Raw genomic sequence first — 22,386 nt, forward strand, 5'->3', positions numbered from 1 at the left:
CAGCGTACAAATACCAAGAAGGTAATGGCAACCTAGAATACAATGGTTCTTTACTTAGGGATCCGTGCCACGACCCCAGTTCTAGGTGTGCCTGTCCTGAGCCGCACTCATGCGAACACAGGCCTCAGTCCTCTCTCCACCCTCCCATTATGACATCATTGCATTCCCATCGGCCCTTTGTAGATAAGACTGCCCACCCCTGCCCTATACGATAGCCCATGCTAATGCTAACACTAATAATGCTCAGCTTAAACCAAAGGCTGACCCACCCAGCCAGAATGGAGTGGGTTGCCTCCCTCTCTGGGACGGCTGTTTACACGGCTGAAGACCTGACCGTTGAGCCGGGAGGGGGGTGGAGGGTCGGGGGGCAGACGGGAGGCAAGACCCTCACGTATCAGGGCCAGGCGACACACAAACTGGGAATGCACTTCATTAAGCAAGATTACAAGTTTAACTTACAAACCAGAGGTCAAAATTGCTCATTAACAAGGGTGGGGGAGAGGGGAGGGGGGTTACGGACACCCGCGGGGGTGGGAGACACATTTCAATCCGCCTTTGATGTTTCATGCCTGCTCCCTGCCCACCCCCAGCCCAGTCTTGGTGCCCAGCCCCCCCCCCCCCGACTTCTTGGCAGCGAGGTTGACTTTAATTGTAGCTATAGAGGAGAGCGCAGTTTGCCTGTAAGCCAGCCTCCGCATCTGCAGCGAGTGCGGCTTTGGTGATATTGGGCGCAGTCCATCGCCCGGGGCTCCTTTTAATGGCTCCCCCTCTCATACCAGCCTCAGATTGTTTTCCACGTGATTCCTGTTAATTTTGCTGCAGGAAAGGGCATCGCTTTTCCTTGTGCTCTCCCTCCTCGAGCCTCTCACTCTTCCTTTCCACACACACACACACTCTTACACTCTCTCTCTCTTGCTCTCTCTCCAAGTAGGTGAAATCAATTCAAATGGAAAAAAAATAATAACAGTGCTCTTATTAAATGTTCTACCTACCTATTCGCACGCCTCCCTGATACACTCCAAACCATATCTGGGAAAATAGCCGCTTTCCTTTAATGAACATGGGTAATATTTTTCATACAAGTGAAAAATCCAATGTTTTTTTTTTTATTATTAAAATTTTTTATTCAGTGGTGTCGGGGTTGGGGAGGGGTGGTTCAGGGGCCAGCAAAAGGTAAGCCTGAATGCAAAGATGTACACATTTATAATACAAACCTGCTCTTAACATTCAGTACAACCAATGCACCGTGTGTGACTACAGGCACTGCAAGGGAAAAGGGATTTATGTGACTGATACAATAAATACGTACACACACACACACACACACACACAGGGGTTATTTCCTATGACTACTCAATACGAATGCAGCCGAACGCCAGCTGTGTGTGCAAGCTGTATATGTTGTGTGTGTGTGTGCGCACGTGTCTGCGTGCATGGGGTCATGAGAACGTGACCCACAGCCCAACTCACACTTACTAATTATTTTGAGTATTAAACATAAATGACCATTTCATGTCTGTGTCATCAGTTACTGCCGTGGCGATGGAGGTGGGTAAATAACCAGTACGGGTCACCATGGGCCGCGTATCACAGGCTGATTTCACAGGCTAACGGCCCGGGTGCCGGACAGACGGCCGGCAGGATCTCTGAGCTTTAAAGGGGGAGCCGTGCGACTCTCGGCCTTGCTGGCCGCATCACCGTTCTCTACGGGCTGCCCTGCCTTCTGAGTGGACTTCAAAAACAAGCATAAAGGCGGGCGGGGGTGCAGGGGAAGGGGGGGAAAGGGTGGGTGTCTGCATACCCTCCCACCCCCGGCCAGGGCATCCCCCCTGCCCCCTCGTAAAAAGCTCCTAGTGGCACGGAGCAGCTAATCCACCCCGCTAAGTCTCACAAGGTTCCTTTGTTCCCCGCGCAAGCAGATCGCGCTGCAGATACCCCCCTGGCTGACTATCGCTTTCACCCCCGCGGCGCTCCCGGCCCTGGGCCCCACCTATCAGAGTCACCTTCACAGGAAGGTGGAGGCCGGGGGAGGGGGGCAGGGTCGCCTAAGACACCCGACACACTGTCACCTGCATTTTATCAGTGGAGGGTGGGGGTGGATTTCAGTACTGGGAACGGTTCTGCTAGAAGGCATCTGAGAGGTCATTATCCCCCTTGCTGGCGTGGCCATGAAGGGGCGTCTTTGTCGGGGATTAACGTGAAGACTTCAGGATTTGTTGTCGGCGGTAAATAATCGGTGTGGGCTCGGCGGTGCTGGCCAGCCTACCCGTCTGTCCGGCCCACCTCCCCCCCGGCCCAATTGTGTGGAGATGAAATGTATGACAAGCCCCTCGGTGAGGCTGAGAGCAGGCAGCCATCCAGAGGCAGCCAGAGGCCTGCCAGGCATCCGGTGACCCCCTTAGAAAAGTCACATTCGCTCTGCTCTTGAGAAAGGAAGCCTGGTGCCGCGGGGCAGCAGCCCCCCCCCTGTGCAAAAGCAGGAGGCGAGGGGAGGTGAACAGCCAGCGAAAATAAGTCCGCCCCCCCCCTTCCCTGCCTACATCCCTCCTCGCGGTCACTCGTAAAAACAGGCAAAAGGCCCCCTCCCACCTCATCTTTTAATTAGATGTAGATTTGACGGCAAAACTAAGGGGTGGGGGCAGAAAACATGCATAGCAGCGCTTGTTAGACTGGTGATTGTTTTAAAAAGATGACATGGGGGTGGCTGGGTGATTCAAAAAAGGACTAATACTTGGATTACGGGTATTTATGCTGTGCGTGTCACATCGAGTTAATAATCCTCTTCTGCAGCTGACTGTGATTAAGACTAAGAAACAGGCTTAAAATCCCACCGACTAGGCGGCTCTCCTCATGTCCTTGATGTTACTCGATCGCCTGATGACAGTTTAGCGAGAGTTAAGGACAGGGGGCTTTGTTTGCTCCCCAAATTCATCGGGAACCCCCCCCCTCCCTACTTTTTCCCGGAGGGCTCTCCGGAAATTCAGGCCCTCGCAGAGTCAAGGCAGGTGTGCGGCCGGTGTGTCAGGCTGTCGGCTGGAGTTTCACAGGAGGCCAGGGGAACGTCGTAGTGAACGCTGCTACCAGTCCCACAGCAACCCTATTTAAGGGCTGCATATAGGTGTGCATACAAGTGCGCGCACACACACGCGCACACACACACGCACACACACACACACACACACAAACACAAACACACACACAAACACACACAGCATGTAGCTCCTCCCATCTCGCTCCTAAAGAAAAAAAAATTCTCATCTAACTTTCTGTGCATGCGTACGAATACAGTGGCCTGTCGGCATGGACAGCCAGTAAGGTAACTACTGGCTGTTTGCCGATGCCAGGGACCCAGACAGGCTCAGGGGAAGGATCCTATTGGGGTGACTAGGAAAACGCAGCAGTCGGGAAGCGCGCGGCGCCGAGCGGCCTTATCCGATTGGCTGCGTAGCCGGGCGACGCCTCCCGCTGGCTCCGATACGTCTGTTGTCAGCACAGTGGGCTCACTTAACAACGAGGGTTTAAAAAAAAAATGAAAAAAATACCCTGGCACAAGAATAAAGAAGAAATCTGAGGTAGGGAGGCACCAGATGCCAGGAGAGACGTACGGGCACACCTGGACAGGGTCACGCGGCACGGGCACAGCTGGGGCAGCCCGCAGACGGGGTCCCTACCTCGGTCCCGGACGACGCAGCCCCCGGAGAGTCCAGCTTGCGTTTCTTGCGTGGTCCGATCGCAGCCAGTGCTGTCAAGTTGGCATCACGCTGCCTCATCTGTGCCAGCTCCTGCTGCTGCATCTGGGGGAGACAGGGAGGGGGGAGGGGGTCACATGGGACATACCACATGTGGCAAACGTGCCAGGCGGGGGCGCTGCAAGACGATACTGATGAGCGCGGTGTAATTACAGAAAAAATAACCACATGAGTAGAATCTTTTTTTTTTTGTGTCCACTTAAATATATATTTATATATTTTACATTTCAACACTGCGTCTGAAAGCCTTCAACCCACACACTGCAGATACCAAGAATGCTGCCAATAACCCTGAAGCAAGAAATGCTTAAAACTCTCCAAAGCCCAGATCGCGTTCGGGGCGAAATGCTACGTGGGAGCCGGCCAATGAGAGGGGTCATACGGCATTTGGAAGAGCAGCCTCAGGTGGTCAAACGCGGGAACTACAGGAGGCGACGGCCATGTGACACACGGGCTGACGCTGACCCAAACGCAAGTCTGGGCGCGCATGCACGCACACACACCACAGACCTGTACTCATATCTTTGTGGGGACTCTCCATTCATTTCTATGGGTATAACCCTATTCCCAACACGACGACGTTAACCCCCACCCAACCCTTAACCATAAATAACCAAACAAAATAAGGCTTTTGGCATTTTTAGTTTTTTTTGATTGCATGGATTTTTTATAAAACTGAATTTGCCCTTGAGGGGACTGAAAAATGGTCCCCACAATATCAAAACAACAGGTTTTAATCATATCGTGGGGACATTCGGTCCCCACAATGTAATGTATACCTGGACCCCACACACAGACACAGACACAGACGTCAGGTAAACATATCTTTTTGGGGACCGCTCATTCATTTCTATGTGGAAAAATGCCAAGCAAAATGCAAGTGTTTTTGCATTTTTAGTTTTTCCATTGCAGTCACAGATTTTTATTAAACTGAGTTCTCCCGTAAGGGAAAAAAAATAGTTTTCATCAGGTTGTGGGGACATTAGGTAAGGTACACTACATACCATTCAAATTTTTCGTTGGACCACCTTTGGCTTTGATTACGGCATACATTTGTCATGGCATTGTTTCTACAAGCTTATGCAACATATCACCCTTTATTTTCATCCGATTTACATTCATTTCTCACCGAGATACTGTATTGACAAGTGAGTTGAACCTTCATAAAGCCTCCTTCAGCACATGCCAAAGACCTTCAATGAGGTTAAGGTCACAACTCTGTGGTGACCAAGTCGTGCGTGAAAATGATTCCTCATGCTCCCTGAACCATCTTTGACAATTCGAACCCAATGAATCTTGGCATTCTTGCCGTGGAATGTGCCCATGCCAACAGGGAAGAAAAAACCTCATTGCTGATGGATGGAGGTGTAACCTGGCCAGTCAGTAGGTTCAGGTACTCCGCTGATTTTACTTTACTGTTGCATAACATTGCAGGACTGTATTAATGATCCAGTCACTGGCTCTTAGGTGTTTACTGAATCGCACGTACGCACTATCCAAGCGCTACCAAGGTCACAGGGGAGGTTGAACCCTACGCCCCCCCGCTAAACTGACACCCCACAGATTCATATATCTGTGCCCGGCACTGGGAGCGGTGTGGCGAGACAAACGCAGATCCACCTGTCACTGTCTGCCGGCAAACACCCATAATGGGCTTAAGAGAAATAAAACTAATTATGCAGAAGCATCTCTATCACGGGAACGTCCCTGTGGTCCCTGTGTGCACTGCGACGCCCGGTGAGCACGGCCACACGCGTCTCCCATCCGGCTCTCGGCTTCAGCGTCGTGCTGGATGCGAGTGTTTTAAATGCCAAACCCCAGAAGCCCCAGCACCTGCCCTTTGGAGGCAGAGAGAAGGTGCTCGTGGACTCCAATCATCCACAAAGGTCAGATGCAGGAGAGCGCCTGTGAGCGCTGCTTTAAAATTCAATTGATCGCTATCTGTGGCTAGGCCACAAAGAATTCGAGTGGTATTTCAGCTGTATTGCAATTATCTGCCTCTGAGGAAACCGTAATAATTGCGTTCGTGTAAACGTCCGGCTTTGATTTGGAATCTCTAAATGAGGCTGTCGGTGAGCTGGAGGTCCAAGCCAGTCTGCAGAGAGATCACAGGGGTGGATTTCCCGAGCTGTTACCCGGCCGTCAGAGGTGTGGGGATACCCTGGCTGATTCAGGGGGCCCAGAACTTTACAGGGGCCCTTCAATATTTGAAATTATCTATACTGTACCTAAGGTAACAATTTCTAGCTATGCTTCTGCTAACATGTCACTATCATGAACACTGATGTCAAATACATACCGCCCCACCCCCCCCACCCCCAATCCATGCCTGCCGCTTTCTGCCCATGTGCTCTGTAAGAACTGCCCTCTTCCCAGACTGCTGATGACAGATGTCCTTTGCAGCAAGTAGCACTGACAGTGGTGTCAGGTGCCTTCAGTGAGGGAGCCCCGCCCTTCTCCAGCTCAAAATGGAAAAGGGACGTGGCTAACAGACAGGGCAGCCTGTGCAGTGTGCCGGACACCCTTCCCAGTTTCAATATACTGATCACCAAACCCAGATGTGGCTATTCTCTACCCCCAAACACTGACACTTAACAGCAATTACCCAGCACTGCACTGCTGGACTTCGCTAGCTCCTATATTCTGAATCCATTTACTGTATTTTGCTTTTGTTTAGAATCTGCAGAACACCGTCAGGCTTTATTCAATTATTAATTGGCTTTTATTTGTTACACCTTCAGAATGCGATGCACGAGGCTGAACTCGCCCCCGCGTCTCACAACCACAAACACCCCCCTCCCCCAAAAACAGCATGTAGACAGCGGCACCGATCACTCACTTAAGGTGCCGTACTCACCACGGCCCCTGATCACGCACGGGAGGGGGGGGGGGCTGGTAGGTCACTGCAAACAACTAAAGATTTTTAAAAGCTGATCTCTTCAAGATCTTGAGCTAATGTGCTGCCAGGACACTTTAAGAAAACACCAAAAGATATACTTTCAAAGACGTTAAAGTACTGACACAGGCATTTTTAGGGAAGACAACAATAACCCAAAAGAGAGGCTTTCAATTAAAAAAATGCTTATCAAAGGTAAAATTGGATGTTAAATTTAGCAACTTTTTTTCCCCTTTTTTGAAGCCTGATTCCGCGCTCTGGTTGGCTGCTGAGACGCCCAATCACCACCTTCCACTGACCATATGACCCACATCTCACGAAGGTGTAAGGTCACACTCACACGGCATGAGGAGGATCTAAATGATTTATTCATTTTGGGGGGGGGGGGGGGGGTGCATGCTTCACAGGCGGCGGACCGCGGGGGCCGACACCAGGCTCTTCCCCCGTGCCCCAGGGCCCTTCTAATTAGCAAGGTGAATCAGGCAGTCGCTCTCTAATTAGAGAACATGACAGCCTAATGGCGGCATGTGGACGGGAGGCGTCCCACAAAAGGCTGCTGCTCCCCCCCCCCCACGCTCCTCGCTCTGCGTAAATAACCCCTTTGTTCTTGTGTCCCGCATGCCACTGCCCCCCCCACAACGCCGTGTCCCGGAAGGTGGCGGCTGCATGCCGCTCCGCCGGTTACCCTTGCCCTCTCGCGCCCCCCTCCCCAATTGTAACACGTCCTCAATCCCAAATCAGGGAGGCCGACGGCTCGCCCTAAGCATAGCACTCCCCCCCCCCCAAATCCCCTGGCACAGGAGTCCCAGGGAGCCTGGCTGTGCACAAAGCGGGACAGTGGTCCTGCAGGCTTTAAAGGGGCCCTCGCTGTGGAGACTGCCTCGCGCTCGCCCAAGGACACATCTCTCTCATTACACTACTTAGCAAGAGTGCAAAACTGAGACACCGAGAGGAGTTTGAGTGTCCCCCCACCCCTACCCCTACCCCCACCCCATGTCTTTGGGAAAAACATCGGAAAGGCTGAGAGTACGGCTGACAACAACATTCGCCATAAGAAACCTGTATTAGCATTTACAATTAGGCCTCAATGCATTTCTGCTGTGACGAGAATGGGGAAAAAAAACACACAAACTTTTTTGGGTCACATGCAGGCACACACTATATTTTATATATATTGTATATTTCTTAAAAAAACAACCACAGACATAATGTGCTGTGAAAGACCCCAAGTTTTCTACATAAACTGAAAGTTCAGCCAAAACAATGTCCAAGACCAACAAAACGTTGCTTTACATCACAAAACACTCACAGCTGAATCTTTCTATAGGCTCAGATACCATCGGAAACACTTCCTCGTCTCAAAGATCCTAAACTGACAAAAGCAAAAACTAGATGCCAAATCTCAGTGTGTCAGGGTTACATGCACACACTGTTAGGGTATACTCACGCCAGGCGGTCATCTGCTGTGCCTGAGCACGGTGCCCGAGCACGGTGCCCGAGCCATGGACCTGGGCACAGTACACATTCGGCATGAATGCCAACACAGACATGGCGTCCATGATGCGGCTGGTGCACGCATGTGCACATGCACACTATACATGAACTGGACCCAGAAGGAACGAATCAGGTAGGCTGTACAGATTAGTTAGCGATAAATATTTAACAAACACCACGGCTAAGGGATCACTTTGGTCGACAGCAGAGCTGCAGTGTTTGCTGGCTGGCCAAAGTATCTAGGAAAATCTGGATGCAACACACAAACTGCAGGCCCCTTATGGATAGGTGGTTTATATTTGGTGAAACACGGGACAATCTTTATACATGTAGCACAATTAAATTAAAATTGCTGTTACATACTCGTTAAATCTATGAGTCAGCACACACACACACACACACAACAAATAAAGCACAAAATATGGACATTAATCATGAAGTCTATCGCACTGTACGATAGCGCTTTTCTTCCTATGTTTTATTCAACACAAAGTGGTGCAGTGATGACGAAAGTGTGTTTGAGCCCAAAAAGTTAAGCGCAGTATGAGCACAGACCAGCTGGGGAGTGGAGAGGGGGGGCATTCATGCTTGAGCATGGTACAGGGCAGCCGGGCCAAGCGGGAGTACATCATTTATAGCCAGCCTGACAGACACTGTGCTGTGATGTAAATGCACGCTTCCCAAGTAAGTCATGACTGCATTTTGCTGTCATACAGCTCTGGAAAAAATTAAGAGACCACAGCAAAAATTTCTGTGTCAGTCATTTCTCAAATTTATGGGTATGTGCCTGGGTTAAATATACATTTTTTTATGCCGCTTTTTATGCAAACTCCAGCCTGGCTCTTCCTTGGTTCTCATGAATGAAGGGCTTCTTCCTTGTTTTATGGATCTTCAGTCCTGCTTCTAGGAGCCCGTTATGAATTGTCTTAGCAGTGCACGTTACACCACTTAATGTTTCCTATACCATTTGAAGGTCACTTGAAGTCATCCCCCATTTATGAGGCACTGCCAGTTAAGTTGATGGTCATCTCTGGCATTAGGAAGTTACTTCTGCCATGCCTGGCTGGTTTTTTGTCTTTGCCAATGTCCCCTCCTTCACCTTGTTCTTGTGTGCTGCCATCTTAGCAACTTTGAGGCCAGAAGCAGCCTGTTTCACAGTGTAACCTTCTGCCAGCAGAACCAAGATTTAGAAATGCAGATTTAAAAAAATATATATATACACTCACCGGCCACTATATTAGGCACACCTGTCCAACTGCCCGTTGACGCAAATTACTGATCAGCCAATCACACGGTGGCAAATCAATGCATTTAGGCATGTTGACATGGTCAAGACGAACCGCTGCAGTTCAAACCGTGCTTCAGAATGGGGAAGAAAGGTGATTAAAGTGACTTTGAACGTGGCATGGTTGTTGGTGCCAGACGGGCTGGTCTGAGTATTGCAGAAACTGCTGATCTTCTGGGATTGTCACGTACAACCATCTCTAGGGTTTACAGAGAATGGTCCAAAAAAGGGAAAACATCCAGTGAGAGGCAGTTCTGTGGGCGAAAATGCCTTGTTGATGCCAGAGGTCAGAGGAGAATGGCCAGAGTGGTTCGAGCTGATAGAAAGGCAACAGTAACTCAAATAACCACTTGTTACAACCAAGGTATGCAGAAGAGCATCTCCGAATGCACGACGAACCTTGAGGCAGATGGGCTACAGCAGAAGACCACACCGGGTGCCACTCCTGTCAGCAAAGAAAAGGAAACTGAGGCTACAATTTGCACAGGCTCACCGCAATTGGACAATAGAAGATTGGAAAAATGTTGCCTGGTCTGATGAGTCTCGATTTCTGCTGCAACATTCGAATGGTTTGGCGTCGACAACATGAAAGCATGGATCCATCCTGCCTTGTATCAACGGTTCAGGCTGGTGGCAGTGGTGTAATGGTGTGGGGGACATTTTCTTGGCACACTTTAGGCCCCTTAGTACTAATTGATCATCGTTGCAACGCCACAGCCTACCTGAGTATTGTTGCTGACCATGTCCATCCCTTTATGACCACAGTGTACCCATCTTCTGATGGCTACTTCCAGCAGGATAATGCACCATGTCATAAAGTTCGAATCATCTCAGACTGGTTTCTTGAACATGACAATGAGTTCACTGTACTCAAATGGCCTCCACAGTCACCAGATCTCAATCCAATAGAGCACCTTTGGGATGTGGTGGAACGGGAGATTCGCATCATGGATGTGCAGCCGACAAATCTGCAGCAACTGCGTGATACTATCGCGTCAATATGGACCAATACCTCTGAGGAATGTTTCCAGTACCTTGTTGAATCTATGCCACGAAGGATTAAGGCAGTTCTGAAGGCAAAAGGGGGCCCAACCCGGTACTAGCAAGGTGTACCTAATAAAGTGGCCAGTGAGTGTATATAGTATCTTCTAATTTTTTTTCCAGAGCTGTATGTTCACAACACTTAACAGGAGAGCCCAGTTTGAATGGGAGAGGACAAAATACTAGGCATAGAGAGCAGAAGAGCCATCGCCGCACGCTCCCATGCTTCCAGGGCCACAGACATGCCAAAGCCTCTCATTCAAAGGAGAAGCAAAACTGGGAGGGGGGTGGCATCTACATGGTCTTTGCATTTTCCTCTATTAGATATCTGAACGAAAACAAGGGAATTCCTAAGAATTTGGGATTGCCCCGGACAAACTGGGTCAGCGGGGCGATCCTGACCCAAGAGGGAATCGGATGGCGACGCAGACGACTTGAGAGAGATCTGCCGAAGGAGAGGGGGGCTGTTCAGGCAGCGGAGTGGGGAGCAAACATGGTGCAGCTGAGTGGCAGCTAAATTAAAAAGGACCATCAGAAGGGTTTAATTTGTCTGTTTTTATCACAGCACAGGCTGACAGCGGCCTCACCTCGACGGCCACATCCACAGCTCCCCCCCACAATCATGGCGTCCCGTTTCATGCTTCAGATCTTCACGCCAAGCTCCTAAGATCAATTCCATTTTTTAAACAGATTTGGAGATGGGTGGGGGGGAATGAACGGAGCCCCCACCAGCTGCCAGGGAAAATGAGCGACAGTTCGTTATCCAGATGAAATTCCTGCAAACGGACACGCTGCCGGGTGAGACTGACACGCAAACAGACCCCGCCCCCTTCAAGCAAATCAGGTGATAAAAATTAGCAAAGGCAATGAACTGTATTCCTGTCTGTGAGAAACTAAATAGAGCACTATTTACATAAGACAGTCGGAGTGGGGGATGCATTTAGATTTGCCACCCCACACTTCGATGATGCCCCCCAAGACAAGTACATCGGGCTATGAGGCACCTTGATTTATTTGCGCGGGACATACCATGGATTCAGGATTCAACCTGAACTTTCTAACAATTAGCAGGAATGGTCAGGGTGGGAGGGGAACAGCGACGCGTTTCAGGTGATCAGCTTTTTTTCTGCCTTTGTTCCAGGAGGAGGTGGGCGGCCACCCACCGGCGGCATAGTCGCACCGGCGCGCGTCGATGGCAAAGATGCAGAAACCAGGTCACTGTCAATCGGCGCTTTGTTGTCAGGAGGAACGACGACGTGGGCCACGTGAAGACGTTACCATCACAGGTGACACTCGACCGCCAAGGCACGAATCCGGCACCTCCCCAGGCTCCCTAAGCACCCCTCCACGTGTTTTTTCATGGAGATAAGGTATTCCCCCCCCCCCCCCCCAGCAAAGAGCGCGGTTCAGGCTTTTATTCAAGACCATCAGTAACATGGGCTTGAATTTCGGTATGCTCACCACAGTGACAGCAGAAAGGGAATGGGGGGGGGGACAGAATGATCATCTGAATAACCTGCAGTGCTGCAGTGAAAAGGGAGCACTATTAGCCTTTAAAATGCAAAATAGATTGTTAAGTAGGATGGTAAGTATGGAGGGGAAAGTGCTGAGGAAACCTTTAACTGAAGGCTAATTTACAGCTAACGCCCAAGTGTGTGAGGAACATATATGTTTCCCAAATCCGTAGAAGCTGGGTTGGCATTAAAATAAAGGGGGCTTTTCTTAGTGCGTCACTCTACAGGGGCTGCTTTCCCAGCCACGGAAATCAAACGACAAACGATCCCCAAAACTTGTAGTGCTGCGCATGTAGAACGGCATGAAAAATGACGGTTTCCACTGCACTCACCTCCTTAGCTCTCTGCTTCAGCCGAGCCTGCTCCGGGTCCTCCTGCCTCGAGCGGCTCTGCATCGTCGAGGAGGAGAAAAGGGAGGAGGAAGAAGAAAGAAACACGGGTTAACAGCTAGTTTAAGGATCTGCTCATCTGTTGCAGAGAGCAAAAATAGTCAATGAAATGAGAACAGGATCCAAGGTGTCAAGGACGTGACGTCTGAGAGCACAGGTGCGATTCCACCGCCCAGGGCGGCACCCTTTACATCTGCTCCGGATCCGGCTGCGGAGAAGCTGGTCGGAAGGAGGACTGGTGTGGAAGATTCTGTGTAGCCAGGAGCCTGGGCATCTATGTTCATGCCGTCAGTAGATGCGGGGGGACCATCCGCGTTTCCGTGATCTTTAAGGCCCTACCACTACAGTGTGGTCACTGCATCCCTTTTGGGACAGTGTCACATAAACGTGGACCGCGTGTCGTCACCGTGACAAACCAAGCATGCGGGGGACGGGAGCTAGCTTAGTCTACGTAATTCCTAGTGAAGGGGGGGTTTCACTGCCCTCTGTGCAACCCCTATCCTGCAAGGACTGCGTTTATACCACCACCTTGGATTATTTTCCCGAAAACGTTGTTAAAGTCCCAAATAGTGGACGACCTTCACCGGGTGCTGTGCTGCGACCTCATAAATTGAGCCCCCAGCCCACTGCTGACAGAAAAGGGCTTTCCTCGTGTTGTCCTCATCCCCTGGCAGTCCGAAGGGGATGCCCGCGCACCTTCCTCTTTGTTGCCTCTAAACATATCAGGTACCCCAAACGCTTCGCCTGCTATTTTGGGGGAAAATATTCGCCTTCCGGACCAGAGGCCCGTCCTTCAGGAGCTGAGTCCATGTTTCTAATCGAAGGCCACCGGGGGACTCCTGTTAGAGGTTGAAGGGATACATATACCTGTAGGCAAACATTGGAGGAGAACCCCAATGGCTCAATGAGCACCATCACGCCTACATCCCCAAGGTAAGACCTGCACTGACAGGAGAAGCAGCACACATCTATGACACACTTCCCATGTAGAAACTCCGGTGGCATGACAAGAACATGGCTGGCCGACCACGTGTTTGGGTCTGATCCTGCTCTGCGGAGCCGTTATACAACAGTCTGTTCTGAAGGACGTAGCCTGTTTTAACTTGCAGCTGGTGAACGGATTAACAAGTTAACAGCCAGTTCTGAAGGACACAGACGATGCAAAGGGATAAGGGGGTAACATCACTTTTCAGGGCCTGACTTTAGGGGCGTGCATAACACCCCAGAGCATCGTTTTGGGCAATGGCAAGTGTCCAGATTATGTTAGCACACATACATCCATAGCCAGCAGATGGACGATGACTGCAAAATGACAGAAAGCCAAACAGTAAATAACATACAATAGTAATAGGAATTCACATGTATTAAACATAAGTCCCCTATTCATGAAGGACTGGCAGTTTCTGAACTGCTTTTCAGTCCGAGGGAGAATGGTGTTCAGTGTTATAAGATGATGCGTGGGACTGGGTTGGCACAGTGCCGAAGTGCTCAGGTACAGCACAGCTTCCTAACAGAGACCTCAATGCCACTGTCAGACTCCCTCTCAATCCTAACATCACAGAGAATCCAACCAGAAGCTGTTCGAAACACGATGGGGATAAAATGGGTCAATCTAGTCGGCAGCGCCGTGTTTGGATGGATCGGGAGCTCATCTGGTGGAGGGGTAATTAACAGCAGCATGACATCTCTATTACATATTAATGCACGTCGAATGGGGACCGGCGCTACAGCGGGATCCTGACAAAACACCATTTCTATTACAGGCTACCATCTCTGCTCGAGACGAGCTAATTAGCCCAGCCTCTCCACCGCTCCCCTACCCACCCGAGGGCCCCTCGGCGTTCGGCGAGGACGCTTTCGGATCGCGCCGTCGAGCCCGATGCCCGCCGGACACCCGCTGTCACCGGGCGTCACCTAGCGGAGGCTCAGTGACCTGATTTTCATTCCCCTTGTGAATGACATACTGGAGGTGCATTATAACACTATTCTGCCATTTTTATGTCATGTTTACCACTGGGGTCAGAGGTCAGGTTTACTTCCTGTTGAGGTGGAAATCGTGACGCTGCATATTAAAAACCCCAGGACCCAAACAGTGGTGTCCAACAGCCTGAATGGGCCACAGATACTGATGCCAGACCCAAGCAAAGCTGACGGTGATTCTAAAACAAAGCTCCATAAGATTAATTTGGGTCGGCCATTTGTCTGGCACCCCAGGAGCAGTTTTTGGCGTTAATTTGGCTTCCCTCTTAACCTCTAGAGCCACACACTGAGTGGCTGGGCTCCTCTGGCAGACACAAGAGGGTGCCAGTGAGACGCGTAGCAGGGCAAAGGCAGAAGCCGCCCTTTCATGTGGCTCCCTAGCGGAGCGGCTCTGGAGCAACGCCTCTGGCTTCACTTCTGTCCATCCCTGGGTTTCCGGGATGCCCGGAAGTCATTGAATACAGCATTCAATACAGGAGTGAGGCGGCCATACTTTGGCGGCTTTCAGTAAGATCTCCCTCTCCTGCTCGTCCTTCCGCTGCTTCTCTATCCGCTCCAGCTGCTCGAAGAACTTGAGCTGTGACCGCACGTCTGTGGACTGCTCGTACCATTCGTCATCCTGGGGGTGGGCACACAGGGAGAGAGAGAGAGAGAGAGAGAGAGAAAGCTGTTTCTGCACAAGCACATGGGCACTGGGACCAGTGGGCCACTGGAACGGAGACATTTGTGGGTCACCCTAAGCTAACGGGATAAGGGCAGTTAGATCCTGCAAGCTGCCACTATTCACCCCCCTCCCCTGACGCGCCCCCCACCTGACACAGGGGACAAAAAAAGCATGGCGGGTGCAGCGTGACATCCACACCCCACCGCTGCCACACTCCCCCCGATGTCTAGGGGCCGGGGGCCGCTTGTTCGCACACAGCATCGCACAGGTCTCCCAATTAGAGAGCGTCAGGGAAATGCGCCTCGGAGCGGGCCTTACAAGAGCAGCTTCACCCGCTCCACGGGGCCCCAGAGAGCCCGGCGCCTTTCAATAAAGACATTGAGAGGAGGTGGCTATTAATAGCATGTAGCAGAAATGACGCACTAGTCGAAGGCGACCGTCGGTGAGGAGGAGAAGCCTCACCTTACACGTCTCCATCCGGTGCTGGGCGATGGCTGTCACCTTCTCCACCACCGTGCGCAACCTGGCCTGGGTAGCATGTGAGATGAAGCTCACGGCCTCCAACGGGACGTCAGTCACCCCCAACTTCTTGGCTGAAGGATTAGAGGTGAGAATTTTCGTTTTTTTTTTTCGGAGGTGGTGATGCATCCCACTGGCCCCCCACCCGCTCCCCTGTTCCATCCCAGCCACCAGCAATGCAGTGTGGGTCAGAATGTTTTGCAGCAGGGTAAGAAAGCCGTTTACCCAAGAAATGGAAGGAATTACAAGCGCCCCCCCTCCCCGCCCCCCTGTGTATAGCCACGGCAACTGCGTAACTTTACAGGATAATGAGGCTCCTTGAGAGTGCCGCGGTGCTGCCGAGTGTAGAATCGGGCCCTCGCCTGCGTTCTCCCCACCTCGCATTCCACACGCGTGTCCCTCTCCGCCGCGGCCTTTTAAGCGAAACACGGCAATTATTCAAATCCACTGAAATGCCGCGACCAACCTGACCTATATCGTAGACAATTAGTGCGGTAACGTGACCGAGTATAACGGCGATGTTTGAATTGAGGCAAAACGGCGCGTCGCGAGACGAGGGCCTCGGACGACAGAACGAGACCCCGAGGACGGGCGACGCGGAAATAATTGCTGAAGTTTTAAAGTATTTCTCGACGGCAAAACTGCTACAAGGACCAACAACAATTAACAGATCAGCGGCTGAATTCATTTGATGTCGTGTTGAGGGGGAAAAAAAAAAAAACAAGCTTTCACACAAACCGATCTCCTTGGGGCCGAGTGAAACGAAAGTTAGATTTTAGTGCAGAAAGACCCATGCAAACTCTTTGCCACGCCGTTAAATGTCTACTGTGTTCTGAGGCCTTATCTCATCTGGGTTAAGGGCAGCTGGGAACTAGCCCCCCCTGCTGGTGCACCAGAGTGCTTGCAATACTCCAGGAGAAGGGATCTCCACAGCTGGTGAGGGAGAAGGGTCTGTACTGGGGAGGCGGCTGTAGTCCCATGGCCCCTCTGCCCTCCACCCCTGTGTCCAGAAGATGGGAGGAGAAGGTGTGATGAGGAACGAGTGAGAAGGGAGTGTGGGCGGAGAGGTGGCGATGACTCAGAGGTGAGCACCGGTGGCTGCAGCCTGTAGAGAGCCCTAGCTGATCACCGTCAGGGGTGGGGCTCACTCACGCCACTCACCAGCAGGGGGCCAACCACCCCCTCCAGCTCTTGTGGCTGCAAACAGCACAGGGAGTCCGCAGGGAGAAATTTACATTTTTAACACGTTCTTCCTGACGGTGACAGATTAACGACCATGGCATGGCCTGGTATAATGGCAGAAAGCCCCAGGCCCTCGTCTGTATGCAACGTACACTAAGCCACGCAGGGAAGGGGGGGGGTGCAAAAAGGTGGCCACTATTCCAGGGGAGTTGACCAATATTCTCATGAAACTCCCCCAGAAGAAATAAGCAGCCACCATCCCCCCAGCTGACATTCTTTCCAAATGGAGGCATATTCGGACTGATCTCCCGGCTTTCAGTCCACCCAGTGCAGCTTCTTTACCACAACGCCTGGGAGTCGCACAAAGCTTTCCTATCCACCGAACGACCGCAAGAACAACAGCAGTCGATCTGAGAAGCGACACCTTGCATTAGTGAGATTGGGGGGGTGGGGGGGGGGCTCACATGACAACGACATCCTCCTGCGTGATGCGGAAAGGGGAGGATGGCGGAGCGCTGTTTATGAGACGCCGCCCTCACGTCGCTGATGCTCCGGTGCGCGGGACGAGCCGAGGATGAACCTTCAAAGGCCAGGCCAATAAACAATTTATACCACAGCCCCGGGTCGAGGTGGGGGGGCTCAGACAGCCACTAAAGAATTCATTACGTTAGGTGGAGAAAATTGTAAAGTGCATGGGAGCAAATTGTGTCTGAGACCAAGAAGAAAAAGGAGCTGTGGTGAAACCACAACACAACAAACACGCCCACAAATGTAAGACAAAAAGAGGCCTTTGTGGAAATGCCTTAATTGTTTCTGAGCGTTTCTGATAAACGGCCTATTTCAAAACAGCAGGGAAGGGAGAGGATACTACTCACAAGATCGGAAGCCTAATGCCTATTTTTGCCAGCCGGAAAATTTCGATTGGATATCCAAAAATAATTTGATAAACAGTGAAAATTAAAGCTGAACATTTTTTAACTCGTTATTTTGTCACTGCAGGACTTCTGTTGAGTTTTCTGTTGATCAGTCATTTTCCATTTTATGCTATGGCAATGCAACCGGACCCTCGCCACTGGACCCTCGCCACTGGACCCTCGCCACTGGACCCTCAGCGGAGCGCATACCCGTCTCCAGGATGCGCCGGTGCAGCGTCCCCGTCGGCAGGAAGGCCTCGTCCTTGCAGGATCGGATCTGCGTACCCACCAAGTCCGAGTTTGTGGCCAGGATACGAGCGCTCTCCTCGCTCAGGTTCACCCCGGCCATGGACGCCACGTCGTTGATGTCGTCATCGTCCCTGGAAAACACGGCGGGCACATTTAACTGGATTCCGGAACCATCTGTGCTGATGTCCTGCAGACGCAGACGTCTCCGCAAGACGCGCTCCTTTTCTGAAACCCTCGTAGCTCCAACTTTCCCTATGGAGGAACGGCGGGGAAGGAAGAATAACAGGAATCTGCCAGCCTTGATGCAGGGACCATCCATCCAACAGAGCATGAGCACTGGAGTGGACTGTTGGTATGAACGTCGACTCACAGGCGGACTACAAAATCCCTAAGTCAGAACGTTCAAAGGCTCTGCCTTTGGGTCCAGACACTGGCAGCTAGCTTTACAGAGACTTATGCTAGTGTTACACCACATAGTGAAACTGGTAAATTACAGGAATAAAGCTGAAGGTATGCCCATTTAATCAGGCAGCCGCACTGCCGCCCACACTGGGTCTCCGAGGTCAAAGGTCATCTCCCGTCTCCATTTGAGACCACAACCATCAGAGCCTTCAGCCCCTGGCTGCCAAGCCCCTGCTGCCCCTTTCTCTGACTCACAACTGAAGCTCCCAGGAGGTGGGCGTCATAGCAACACATCCATGGTGCCCCCCTCAGGGCCCCCATGGCACTGTTCCGGCTGGCCTGCATGCTCTATGAGCCCTGACAGACACACTCGCCACACTCTTCACCGGGGAAGGGGGGGTCAGAACCATCATATAGGACCCAGGATTAAATTTATAGAAGGCCCAATGAATCGCAACATCCCTCAGTAAAAGTTCACATGCGAGAATCTCGAACGTGCCGCTGTGATGACTGAGCCTAGGATTGTCACCGGTGCGACAGCGAGAAGGGACACCGAAAGTAGCCCCCCAGGACATTTCCAGAGCTGCCAAAACAGCCACAGAGTCAGCCAACCCCCCAGGAAACACGGGGTGGGCATTTGAATTCCCTGAGGCTCATATGAAAACTACAGGCATGGCTCACCGGCAAATGTCTCACCCCCCCGAGCCCGCCACACCAAGGCTACTATCACAGACTGCCTCCCCCCAGCACATAGACAGGGAGGCAGGACACAGCCTGGCACAGCAAGTCGACCTGACAGGGAATGCCACCGGTATCGGATCCGGCGTTATCAACTCTCAAACAGGCCCGTTTCATTTTACTAATAAAAAAAAAGCACTTTGCATTTGGCCGGCCCACGTCATTCATTTCAGCTACTTTTTACCTTTGGATGACATTTAGCAGTAGGAGCCAAACGGGGGGGGGGGGGGGGGGGGGGGGTAAAGATCACTGGTGTAGAAGTGCCCCCTGCTGGGGTCAAGCAGTCGATTTCTTCACAAAGAAAGATTTCATGGTACATGTAATAGGATGCCCATTGGGCTCGTGGCCTAACCTGAAAACTGCAGAGCTTCGCTGCAGCACCACGTGAACCACTTTGGGACAGATAGACACTAAATGTAATGGGTGTCACCCCAAGCCACTCGCACCCTTTACCAATTCACACAGTACAGCTAGATTCCCTGGAACTGAGTATCCAGCTCTAGGGAGGAGGAGGTTGACGACATAAGGAGCGTACGCTGATTACAGCAGGTTGCCACACCCACCACACGACGAACCACCTCAGGGATGAGAACCCAAGTGCAGCCGTGTGGCAGGTGATACCTCTGGAGGCTGGAGTGTCAATCCTGCCACCAGTGGGGGCTTCAAGTGGAAACTCCTGCTGTTAACCATTACAATAAGACAGAATGGTGACAACCAATACCAAAGCTAATCTGGTCTACTGGGAAGAGCAAACTTTTAAATAAAAATACAAAATCACCTTCATCTGCCTTAACCTGTGCCAATTAAATACAAAACGATTCATAAAATAATTGGGGATTAAAAAAAAACAAGCGTCTTGAGATTTACTGATTTATCAACAAGGACCTGCAACCCTGGGGTCTCCCTGCAGGAGTTGCCAGTGTGACCCAGAGATGGACTCTATCTGCCCTCTGTCCCGATTCTGCTGGGGGGGGGGGGGGGGTCTTTGATGGCGTGATACTCTTTGCTTCCAGGTGGCGAGTGCAGACCTGGGAGGCGGAGGCGGGGGGTGCTGCAGCAAATCACTCACCCACTCCCATTTGCCGGGGGCTCCTTTGTGTGGCTGCGGTGGACTGCATTGAGGACGACCCATACGCTGCTGGTCACCATTAAGCCAGGTAGGGTTTAACAGCCAGGGTGTTGGATGTCAAAATAAAAGTCAACAAACCTCCCCAAAAATTAACTGTATTAACCCCGATTCTCCCAGTTTTCCTTTGGTTGGGGGAGGGGGGACATTTTTGGCGGTAGTGAAGTCAGTGTATTACTGCCTGGCCTTGTGCTGAATCATTAACACTCTGACCCCCTGGTGCATCGTTTTCCAGCACGCGTCATAATCAGTGTGCTTCTGCATAGTGGGGCGGGGATGGGATGACAAAGAGAAGGCTTCCAGGCCAGGTCTCCACGCCTCCCCTGCACTTTGCCGTTGGGAGAGAGGCCCTTTTACTGTATTATGGTGAAATGCTGCCCCCTTGTGCCCACGCCCTACAACTGCAATCCCAAGACAGCCCCCCCCCAGTTATGGCTCACTTGTGTACAGAGTGTGGTTTTATACCTGAAAGAACCGCCTCCGGGATCGTTGAGCTTGTTTTTTAGATTCGCCGAGACCTGAGCGGAGAAACCCGCGGGACTCTTGCTTGCTGGTATTATTGGTCCCTTCCCAACTACACCTGGGAGAAGGAAGAAGAGGACGAGGGAAGAACAGAGGGGAGCTGTTATCACTGGCCGTCCAGCAGCTTTTCCATCAAATGGGACTCTACCTCTAAAAGCGTCCTGTGAGCACTAGGGCCGCGCTGACTGCTCCTGTTCATGGCTGAATACAGACACAGCGGGCCGCCGGTACAGCTCTGCGTCAGACCGCGTCCCATCGCTAGGAGACGCAGCCGCCCCAGTCAGTCCGCGCCTGCTTTTAAGAGCCATGTCCTTCGCCACAGGCACAGACTATTTTTAGTTTCCCCGCATGCCAATTTATGGGCAAAGAGCAACCTACAGACCTGCACCATTAGGCGCTTGGAGAAGAAGCAACACACACACAGGTTTGTATTCATATCATTCTGGGGACTCTCCATTGATTTCCATGGGGAAACCCCTAATCCCAACCTGAGAACCTTAACCCCCACCCAGCCCTAACCTTAGCCATAAGTAACCAAACAAAACTTTTGGCATCTTATGTTTTTCGACTGCGGTCACATATTTTTGCGGAAACCTGAAAAGTTAAAAAATAAAGAAACAAAACAAAAATTCGAAATAACAGGTTTTATTACATTGTGAGGAACGTTTGGTCCCCACAATGTAATATAAAGCTAATCCACACACACACCTATCAGACCACACACACACACACACCCCCCACATGTCACACAGCCCACACATACACCTCACACTACACACACACCTATCACAGCCCCCCCACACACACTACACAGCCCATATACATGTTACACAGCCCACACACTGCGACCTCATGCACACACATTACATAGCCCACATACATATGCGATACACAGTCCACACACAAACACAAACCAGTTACAAAGTCTGCCCCCCCCTCCCCCACACACACACACACACACACACACACACACACACACACACACACACACACACAGTTTTTCCAGATCTCAGCTCCTTGTCTAACTGGTGTGACGCTCCCCTGGCCACTACCACACACAGACGGCGCCCCTTACCTGGAGCTCGGACCTGTGCCTGCGTGATCACCATGGGCATCCGGACCTGACTTCCAGGTGCTACTGCTCTCTTGAAGCCCTAAGTGAAGAGCACAGCCTTGTAGCCTGACCAGATGACCAGAACCACAGGGACCCTGTGTACAGGCGGTACAGAGATCCTCCTGGACTGACCCTGCGTTACAAGTGGAAGGCGATCTACAGATTCTTAATTTGGTCTATAGTGAAATTCTAAAATCTGTCAAACTCTGACATATAAGCCCAGGGGAGGTAACACTCTGCAGAAGCGGAGGGGCACCACGGCTCAGCGGGCATCACTGCTGCCTTCCACCTCCAGGGCTGAGGGTTTGACTCTGGCCTCTGCTCTGTGTGCGTGGAGTTAGCATTCTGTTCTCATGTCATGTGGTTTTCTGCTGGGTACTTCAGTTTCCTCCAAGGGACCAAAGAGGCACAGTTAAGATAGCTGATGTCACTAAACTACCCTTAGTGCATGAATACTTGCGGGATCGTGCACGTATCTGTGCCTCTGATGGACTGGTATCCTGTGCAAGGTGAAGCCCAGCCTGGTGCCCAGTGCTGCCTGGGATGGGCTAAAGGCCTCTGGAACCAACACAAGTCACTGGACGAATGGATGAATGCAAGAAATGACC

The 22,386-nt window shown here is 51.4% G+C and overlaps 1 protein-coding gene across 2 annotated transcripts in view; it reads right to left on the reverse strand.

The window, feature by feature from the left end:
- The window catches only part of LOC125706632 (transcription initiation factor TFIID subunit 4-like), a 50,155-nt gene that overhangs the window by 13,670 nt on the left and 14,099 nt on the right, over positions 1 to 22,386 (reverse strand). For both annotated transcript variants that reach the window (XM_048973386.1, XM_048973387.1), the window contains exons 7-13: positions 21,740 to 21,818; positions 20,608 to 20,722; positions 17,838 to 18,007; positions 15,475 to 15,605; positions 14,842 to 14,967; positions 12,312 to 12,368; positions 3,672 to 3,794 (exon numbers count right to left, since the gene is read on the reverse strand). In XM_048973386.1, coding sequence (XP_048829343.1) covers positions 3,672 to 3,794; positions 12,312 to 12,368; positions 14,842 to 14,967; positions 15,475 to 15,605; positions 17,838 to 18,007; positions 20,608 to 20,722; positions 21,740 to 21,818 — 801 coding nt within the window. The remainder of the gene's footprint in view (positions 1 to 3,671; positions 3,795 to 12,311; positions 12,369 to 14,841; positions 14,968 to 15,474; positions 15,606 to 17,837; positions 18,008 to 20,607; positions 20,723 to 21,739; positions 21,819 to 22,386) is intronic.

This window comes from Brienomyrus brachyistius, chromosome 13 (assembly GCF_023856365.1).
Source record: "Brienomyrus brachyistius isolate T26 chromosome 13, BBRACH_0.4, whole genome shotgun sequence".
Taxonomy (NCBI): domain Eukaryota; kingdom Metazoa; phylum Chordata; class Actinopteri; order Osteoglossiformes; family Mormyridae; genus Brienomyrus; species Brienomyrus brachyistius.